At 36.5% G+C, this 10,292-nt stretch overlaps 1 protein-coding gene across 1 annotated transcript in view; it reads right to left on the reverse strand.

Moving 5' to 3' along the window:
* FBXL2 (F-box and leucine-rich repeat protein 2) overlaps positions 1–1,830 on the reverse strand; it is a gene marked incomplete at its 5' end in the record, with an annotated part of 39,664 nt that extends 37,834 nt beyond the window's left edge. Inside the window, one exon of the mRNA XM_010294893.1 lies at positions 1,769–1,830. Coding sequence (XP_010293195.1) covers positions 1,769–1,830 — 62 coding nt within the window. The remainder of the gene's footprint in view (positions 1–1,768) is intronic.
* Positions 1,831–10,292: the final 8,462 nt, after the last annotated feature.

Below are 10,292 nucleotides of genomic sequence, written 5' to 3' on the forward strand. Positions count from 1 at the left end.
AATACCCTGTATAGTAAAATATATGTTGGAATAAACACAGTGCTCAATGAACCAAACAAGTTACTCCCTATATAATATTTTAAAGGACTTACCAAATTTGGTGCTGGAATACCCAATTCAAGAAATTGACACCTAGAAGTTCGATGCAGGAATCCTCACAGTAAACCTCAACGCATTCATGTTATAGATGCTACTCATGTAATTAGCATAGAACATAATTTAGAGATTTAATACCTATATAGCTTCACAGATATTTTCTTTTTATCCTACAATGAAAACTGAGGCATACTACATAATCAACTAAGTTCTTTTGATAGAAGATGTCTTTACTACCTCAGTGCACGACACTTCACTGTCTAAACCACATCAACAAGTTCTGTTTAAATACATAAATAGGATACTTAGCACCTATAACAGTGAAAAGGACAGTCACTTTCACAGATGTTTGGAGAGTCCTACTGCTAGAAAAGAAGTGCTTGCAAATTATGATTCTTTGCTAAGGAGGCAGCATGTTAAATTGACTTTTATCTTGTCAATTTTTATTGTGGTTTATCTTGTGGTTCACATGTGGCTGAGTGCAACAAAGGGAAGTTATTAGAATTTCTGTTCAGGGCATCATTCAGTGACATGTCTCTTTTAATTACATTTTCTAAACAGTTCTATAAGTCCATTTAGAACACTGTCACCATATGGAATGAGTATTTCTCAAGAAAAATTAAAATCCTTTTAAAATTAAATTCCTTTAACAGACTGCTGCTTTAATACCACCAAGAGAGCATTGCAATAGTACAGACACTAAAAAAAGTCATAATGTTAAGAGTACTTTCTTCAGACACAAGATGCAAAATACCATTATTTGAGACATCTCCCACTTGAAATCAAACAGGAAGTGATAACATACATACAAACTAACCCAAACATTTCTTTAGTGTATTAAGAAGAAATCATCAGCTCAATTTTAATAACACCATCTCTAAAAACTGTAATTGCAAGAGAACACCTCCCCCCCGCCTCCCAAAGAGTAGGTTGGAACAAAACCAATATGCAGGTACAGAAGACATTGCTGAGCTAGTTCAGTTCCAGCTCTGAAGTTGAGCAGTATCTCCACTTCTGTAAGTTTACACTTTGCTTGAAATCAGCTTTCAAGAAGGTGATAGCATGAAGACATCCATCGGTGCCTCAATAACAGGCCAAACTTACTGATCTTGGTGTTGTAGCTAACTCCTGCATAGATGATCTACTCTTACACCGGCAAGTTGATGAAATTTATGACTAGCTGAATGATTACAGTAATAAAAATTCTCCTGTTGGTTCTACCCTATATAACACAGACTGGCAGTGACTTTTTGAAAGCTTTGAAGTTGAATTTATATTTTATTTTATTATAACAAGGTTCATGACCTGAAGAGTGTGAACTACATTAGAGAAAGGATTATAGGCTCTTCAGACAGATGAAACATTGTGCAGTGTGGAAGAGCTGACCAAAGCTTTTTGGACATTTTGTTTTGCTTCTTTTTCTGATATGGAAGGAAAAGATCACTATTAAATGACATCTTCCATGGTATAGTATAATTTGAACACGTTAAAAAAAATCAAGACTAACCAAAAGACAACCAGTTCAAGAATTCCAAGAATTAAATCAGATATGCTGCTATTTATTTCAAGACAGATTTAAGAAAGAATGAATAGCACTTGATAGCCTGTAAGCGTATATAAGCAATATATTATCCTCAGGTTTTCAACTCCTTAACACATTATGTAGAATTACCTTAACAGAAGCTCTTTGGGTAGTTTTTTGTTAATAAGGGCTTCATCATTATTTGAGAAAACCTGGAAACAGAAAGAAAAAAACATCATTTAAAAAGACCAACAAGAGAAACAGCTTTTAGAGAGTCTCTTCACCTCCTACTTAGGTGCTTAATTCTTTTAAATTACTGTTAATGTCAAGTTTTCAACATGTTAGTTGGTAATACTATAAAATTATTTCAATACACACAACAGGGCCACACCCACGCATACACTTGCTCTTCCCTAGTGCTAAGATTTAACTGCACAAAAATTGTGGAGCAACTTAATAATAATTAAATAAGCAATCAGAAGGCACACACCCCATAAGGAAGTATTTTAGGCAGTCGTAAAAATTCTAGCAATAGCAAGACATATACAAACATGCACTAGTTGCACTAAAACTGTCCCATTACAGAAAACAGAAACTGGACACCTTCCAGTTATTCAGGTCCCTTCCTTCACTGTGTACAGTGTAAATTCTCTGGCCCAAGTATGTGAAGATGGATAAACTATAATAACCTAAAGATTTAAAGAATTCACTGTCACAAATATGACAGCAACTGCTATATAAGCAAGGGATGCACCTCAAGAAATGCTACAAGAAAAACTGAAAATCCCTTTCACCCAGAACTTCATATTACTAGCATATATCCTAAGAAAGCGGAGAAACTGAAAGAAAATGCCCAAGGGGAATACTAAGATTATCTAGGAAAACATTTCTGCAAAAGTTAACAGTCAACAGTTAAACAGAAATACTAAACAAAGGAGATATTGACCAGACTTACAACTTACTGTAAATATTTAGGTTTGAGAAATTTTGACAGAGGAACATAACAACAAACAAAAGAGGCAAATCAGAATTTAAGGAACCATGGCATAGACTGGAGGAAGTCAGTCACCAGGCAATCACTTCCCCTCTAAAGAGAAGACCTTTATGGAATCCATTTGCTGTCTACGTTACCAGAAACAAAAGCTAGAAAGAAGGATCCAGAATAGCCAAGAGTTTTCTGAATGCTAAAAGGTAAATACAAAAACCACACAAAACAGAAACATTAAATACAACAGGAAGGAATCTTTCCCCTGTCCTTCACTAAGAATATTCTGTTCCTGACTGAAGTATCAGGTACCATCACCACACATCACATACTTGGTAACTGTTTGCTTTGCTTGTTGGTTAGGAAAAAAAAAGCAGCAGCTCAACAAGAGGTAGTTCAGAAAAAAAAGGTACATCAAGCAAAGAATGAAAAAAAAAGCTAAATATAAGCTTGTCTCTGTCATTAAAAAAAAAAAAGGGAAGCAGCAGAAAGCACACATATGGGAATTCTGAAAAATATCTCCCTAAAAAAACTGTAAGATTAGAATACTTGAATTCCCTTCTCACTGCCGCCAAGAACCTTTTTTCCCTTCCAGTACATCCTAGGCTGATTTCAAGTCTAACTGCATACTACTGCTTCTCAATTTTGACACAACAGCAAAAGTCACTTTCATTACCCACCACCTCTGCGCACAGCTATCCACACATCTAAGAACAATAAAACTGTCAACTTTCAACAGGACCAACAAGTTTAATCAAGCTTCCTTTTCCTGCAACTGGAGCAGCACAATTATTTACGGACTGGTGACTGTAGACGTTCAAAGCATAAAACACCTATGTATATACATTTCAATAGGACAATTCTAGTTCCTTCAGAAGAGAGACATTCTTGGTTTTAAGCAGTTCCACATGGCTGACCACACGTTCAGGTTTGCTCTGGTTCTGCTTTACAACCAATACCCATTGCTGTCGGTATTTTCAGCCTTTACACTGAAATACACCATGCACATCAACACTGGTTCTACAACTGGTTGACTGCTTCTGAGCTTGGCAATTATGAATTACCTGCATGTATGCCATTTTGATATTATATGCTACTCACAGTTTGCAGCTTATAGCCTGAAAATAACAGTATACACTGGGATAATTTTTTAGAACAGTCAAAACACAGGCCTAAACGTGTTTATTGCAGCACTTTTTAAGAAAAAGGAGACATATATGCCATCCATGTAGAATTTAAGGTGAAGTGGGGAAATATTCTTGTGCATTACAGGTTAAAAAAAAAGTTAAGTGGCAAAAAAGGGAGTTACCTCCCTGACAGCACACAAGGTCTGTGGTAAAACAGATGAGTGAATTTTATCTCATTAATTCTGGTCCAGAAACTAAACATCCAGCATGACAGAACACTAAAAATCCTCTTTCAACTTAATTATTCTATAGCTGCAGATAATTCCTTGAAAGTTACACCATCTAGAATATGCTTCCCACTTACATGAATAAATATGTATTTTTAAATATGTATTTGCAGACTGCTATTAGCTTACATGTGTGCCATCACTTTGCCAGTACAAAAGCTGCTGTTATCCATTTTTTTCTTTACATCATAGATTCCCAGATGTACAGTAACACTGATCTATGAACACTGTACGAAGGTGATACAGCACTTAAGTTAGTAAGGTATGAGCAAGTTACTATTTAATACAAACAGGTACAATGCATGCTCAAAACTTTTAAGTGTTTCCAACTACTCACCAACTCCTGCATTAAGAAGCCAAATCACTGCAAATCATAGCACAGACTTTTGAGAATAGTAAGTATTCTTCTACTGAAGCCACACTGAAAATCTAAACCTACAACCAAATTGGCAACTCTTACAGAAAAAGGGCTTACAATTTCTGTATGTTTATGTGAGTTATCTTTAGACTTTTAAGTGAAAGTAGAACAGACAAACTATTTTGAATACGAGAGCAGATTTGACCAATGGTTGCATTTAGGAATCCCAGTTAAAACTGAAAAAACACGCAGCTTTTACTACTAAGTATGAGAAGTGTGCAGCTTGCCCAGACACACAAGGTACCATGACCACTACCCAAGTCACAGATGAGGCCACAGATTCAAAGCCATTGTCCCTCAAACGTAAGTTTTATGTGTTCTTGTATGAATTAGCTATAATTATCACATAATAAAGTATTATTCTTATGGAATAAGAATATTTAGAAAAACAAAGGTGCCTCTTTAAAGCACTCTTTTACTGTAGAGAATAATATACTTTTCCAGAGTCATATTGCATTTGCATCTCAGAAGAAGAGAGGGACTTCTTTAAAGGCTCTTCAGTACTAGTTTTCCCCCCAAATGAAGAACAGACATGGGATAACTGGGGTAGTCATCTTCTAGATCAACATTTTAATGTGACTTGGAATGTGTGCAAGCAGAGAGACAAGAGAGAAGATGCAAACAGGATAGTATATTTATTCTTTGAACATCTCCTGATAATCTAAAACTTCCATTAATAAATACCCCACCTTTGAAGTAAGCAGTGCTGTCCTTTACTTTTTACTTTATTTTTATCACATAACTTCTAGCTTTCTGTTTCTATTTATGAAAAAAAAAAAAATAACCACCAAAACCAATCAGTCAAGGAAGTGTTCAATTGCTGTAAAAATATTCTAATAATCTTGTCAAATATGATCTATTTTTCTTCAGTTACAGACAGCACTGACAATGACATGCCCTCAAAATATCCATACACAATAATATAAAAGAACAATTAATAACATGGATGTAGAAAGAATCTTCTTTCCTTGCTTTTTCTTTATCTAGCAAGCTTGACTGGGTTAATGACAGTATAGCTCAAACTCTAGAAAAGTGTGGTTTTAACTGTATAGAAACTTGAAATACAACAGACAAATCTGTCCACAAAGAAAAAGGATAGGTGAGGTTGAACGTATGTAATAAATGTTACTCTAAAACCAGCTCTAATTTTCCTGTAAACATAAGAGATACAGAAAGTCTGTACTTAAAGGAACTTTTCCTTCTTAAAGGAACTGTGAGAACAAATAAAACAAAACCCATAGGAAAAAACTGTAATTGCTTATTACTTTAATCTTGAGCCATTTCTTACATTCCTTAACTGACCTTTCTTGGTGGTATCTGCTCTGTACTTTTGAAAGATTAGTTATAATGAGCTAAAAGGGAGTATTTCCTTAAAAAATGGCCTGATTCTTGCTTACACTAAATTTCTTCAGTAACTACCACTGAATTTTTTTAATCTCTTTATTGTATAAATAAAGTATCCATTGTGTAAATCTGTCAAATCCAAAAAGAATAATCTCCCTGGTTTGCTTCCCTTTCCATATTTTTAAACATACTAATTGCCACTAGTCATAGAATATGACTTCTTGGTACACCACAGTTAGCTTGCCACCATTAACAGCACCACATATTATTCTCTTCTGGTCTAACAGCTAGTGATAAAGCTCTCCTGTTTTCACTAGAATTACTGAGTTGAAGAAACGTTTTCTGATGGAGTTGCGCATTTGTGGTTTTATGCCCAGTCTGCAATATGCTCAAAAAAGTTCATTTTTCTCTACAAAGAAACAAATAAATATTCATTCTGGTTTATTATGCTTATCTAAAACATTGAGCAATTCACTTCAACTAGTATTTCAAGATCACAATACAGTTATACTACTAATTTTGTTGATAATCCTTAGTTTTTTTTAATGATGCAATTTCAGTTGTCATTCAGTCCTCTACCGAAGAGGACTATTTTCTTCACAGATGAAACAGGTTTTTAGCAGCTTAGCCAGTATGGCTCAGTTCCACGGAGATATTTATGTATCTAATTTCCACTGAAATCAGAGTAGGTAAGGACTTTCAGCCTGTCAACTTTTTGAATCAAAGTTATTAAAAACTAGATTCTCAAAAATAGCCTTGCTTATTAGTGTGCTAACGCGAGTAACTATGGGTAAATGTAGATTTGGGAAAGAGGGAAGATGAAGTCTGAGAGACCCCAAAGAACATCAGCAAAAAGACATTACAGATATATACTGAAAACAAGGCTGATTTCTTTATCAAGACCAGAATAAAACCCAACATTGGGTCATTGTCACCAAAAGAGACTAGTTTAGAATTAAATCCATAAATTTCCCTTCTCCTATGGCTGACAGAGCAAACTTCCTAGTTAAATTGTAAATATTGCCATGTGCAAAAAGCATCGAGTCTTTCAGGTTTTCACTGGCAAGAACATTATTCATTATTATATATGCAGTATTAGGCATCCTAAGAACAAGATGCTTCAAAGGAAAATCCTGACAAAATAAAACTAAAATTTTATTCAGTTCCCCTGATGTGCAGATTTTTGTTACAAACACAAAACCCACCAGCTTGCTGTACATCTTTCCTCCTCAGTAGAGTTGCCTAATTGTTGCCTGTGCAATTTCCCCTTCACCATGCTACTGGAATTGTCTCTTACTAAAGAGGCAGGAAAGCCAGCAGATCAGCTTTGCTACCCAGAGCAGTTCATGAGCACACTAAAGTAATGAATCGCACACTAAAAATCTCCATATTTAATTGGAGGAGGAAGATGAAAAGGGAAAACAATCTTCCTTTACTATAAATTTTGGATTATCTCACATGTTACACTACCTAGTGCTCTCTAATGGTCAGATAATTGCTGCTAGATGGTGCTTCCTCCAGAAATGTACAGTTAATGTATTAGACTTAGGCAGACAGGCAGAATCATTTAACATCATGCAAGTAGCAAAAAGTAACCGTATCCAGGCAACAAAAGGAGTGTTAGTCAAACGGATATGCATTGCCAACTGAACTAAGTGATATCGAAGCCACAACAGCTGATGGCACAGGGCTGGTGTTAAATTAGAACACATGGTAAAGCTTTCTGTATAATCGGTAAAATTATGACACACCAAAATGAACCTTGAAAGGCAATGCCATCTTGAACCAAGCTTGTCTACAACAGAGACACACTGGCAAAGTCTTTTATTTCAACACACTGACACTATCTGCCCTCTGGGCTCTCACTCCTATGCTCCAGCTGTTCACCATGCTCTGTTTCACGCTTTGATTTTGTGCACTTGCAAATCCCAGCCATCTTTTTCTGTCATGGTTGCTAACCTCTTTTGTCCTTGGACACCCTCTACCAGAGCCCAGGGCATTGTCTTCAGTAGGCTTGTAGCTTCCTCCTTGCTGCCAAATACCTACTGGATCTTGTGCTCTGGTCTTTCCTCAGGATCTTTTCTCTTCCAGCACTGTGACAAACTGATTTATCAAAAGCAGCTAACAACATATGAAAGCCTTCTGTTCTTACAGTGTTGGTCATCTTAAACAGTTAAGACCCACCTTCAGAGAACGAGATCAAATACACCTGGGAGCATCTCTCTGTCTTTCCATAATGCCTTCCACTGACCTACAGCTGTCTATAAGGGCCATATTACTTTTAAAGTTTCCCCAGAGTAAGTGCTGTCCAATATAGTAAAACCTGCCAGGCAGAAGCAGCTGGCCACACTGCCCACTTTACTACTTGGTTTTCTTCCAGAACAGCCATCATTCTTGTTTTGCCAGCACTGGTATTCACACCACGTCATTCACATCTTACTGGAAGGCATCAGTCTGGCTCTGCAAGGCCCTGTTCTCACTGGGTGACAGATTAAGGTCATTTGTGAACTTCAGAGCTGATGTCCGTAGCTGCACAACTCTATCTCGAGGCCTTTGACCGTTCCAACTCAACTACCTCTTAGCATGGAGCAGGAGGTGCTTGGACATTGCCTTGCTTGCTGTCTCGAGCACACCAGCTCATTCTCAGTTGACCAAATAGCTCACATCACCCTTTCCTGTGTGTTTTTCAGAAGGGCAGTCACCTACTGCCAACAACATATTTGGAAATCACCAATCAAGCCTCTACAAGAGTATGGCTTAATTACTGCAAGCAGCCAAGCTATTAAGGCCTAACAGGTTAGCCTGACCTCTTAGCTGAGCCGTCCATCCTTTAATGCAAGACTTAACCCTATCTCCTACAAAGTGAAAGAGACAGCAATCCTCTGACTTAGCCCCACATATTGAGCATACTTTCACATACTGCTGTCGTACCAGCACTGTTAGTTAAGATGCTGTGACACAGATTTATTTAAACATTTAGTTCATTGTAAATTCTGACACAAACAAAAAAGGCACAGGACAAACTCAAAGTTGCATAAATTTTTCTGTACTATGCCAATACTTCAGACTGACTTAAGTGTGTAGTTCCTACTTTAACTTGTTAAAAATTATGTAGGGGAAATCCAATGGTTTGCAGAATTAGTGATTGACCTAATTACTTTCAGGCCTAAAATTCAGTTGAAAGATAGCATTTTATCAATAGTCGCTATCATGTAACTGTTGTTTGGTAGCCTGCATGACAGAAGATATTAGGCTCAATTCAATACCTAACCAAAAGAAACAGGCATTACGCTATTATTTGCAAAAAAGGTTTGCAACTTCTGTTTCCCCTACGTTGCTCTGAGATAGAAGCCACATAGAAGACTAACGCTCCATTCAGGTTATGATCCACCTAGTTCACACTTCGTCTTTTAAAGTGTCTTGTTCTAACTACTACTAGAGATGGCAAAACAAACCTGAACGACATAGAAGAATAAACTACCACTTATCTAATCTTTCATGACTAGAGATTGGTTCAGCGCAGGGGGGAAAAAAAAGGAGGTGGGAGGGGTGGGGGATTTGGAAAAAGCTGTTAATTGTATCCCTGTATATTCTGTAAACATGCATAAAGAGACAGCTGAAAAAACAGGTTTGACAAAGTTCTATCCTCATCATCTGTTAGTCATATACTGATTGGTAAATCTTTTCTTTGATTTTCTTTAAAAAAAAAGTAATTATTATTTCCTTCTTCAGATATTTATCCATTATTCCTCTTTTAAGATTATGCACTTCCAAATAAAAACAGTACATGATGCAGCATTTAGATATTATTCCTAAAAAAAAAACCAAAATAAAGCACTCAACAGTCAAATCTACAAATCACTTTAAAGTGGAACATCAGGAAACACGTACCATCTACTTCACAGGCTTGTAGATCAACAGACTTATGGCAGAAACTTAAAATCAAATGGATGAAGCAGTTGTTGATGGTAGCCCATCACAAGGGTAGATTATGTATTGTACAGATTCTGTGGTTTCTTCTTCTTGAGCATGTAAACAACAAATCCCTCCTTAACCATCAAGCAGAGACTCAAATGCAATTTGCAAAAGCCCAAGTTCAAAACACCAGAGACAGGTACTTTCCTTTGACCACTCAAGTAACTTTGAGGATCTAAGCAAAAATACTGGAACAGATTCTAAGGCAGCTTCTATCACAATATTCACATGGACTGCGTGCACTCAAATTACAATTTGTTTCATGACAAAAAAAATCCACTTGGTTTCATACAGCCTTCTAGAATCATGCTATATAATACACATTCTCAGACACTGAGAGCATGATATGTTTCTGAAAAATCAGGCGACAAAGAAAAGAAAATAAAGTTGGCATTGTTTGTTTTAATGCGGCAATATTTGATTAAGGATAGCCAGTCTCATCCATCCAAATTTAATCCACATTACAGATTCATCAGAGCCCTTAGGAGTACACCTTTCAGAACTCCTCCTCTGAATCTTCACTTCTGCATATAGTTGT

The sequence above is a fragment of the Phaethon lepturus genome, unplaced genomic scaffold (assembly GCF_000687285.1).
Source record: "Phaethon lepturus isolate BGI_N335 unplaced genomic scaffold, ASM68728v1 scaffold19319, whole genome shotgun sequence".
In the NCBI taxonomy this organism is placed as follows: Eukaryota; Metazoa; Chordata; class Aves; order Phaethontiformes; family Phaethontidae; genus Phaethon; species Phaethon lepturus.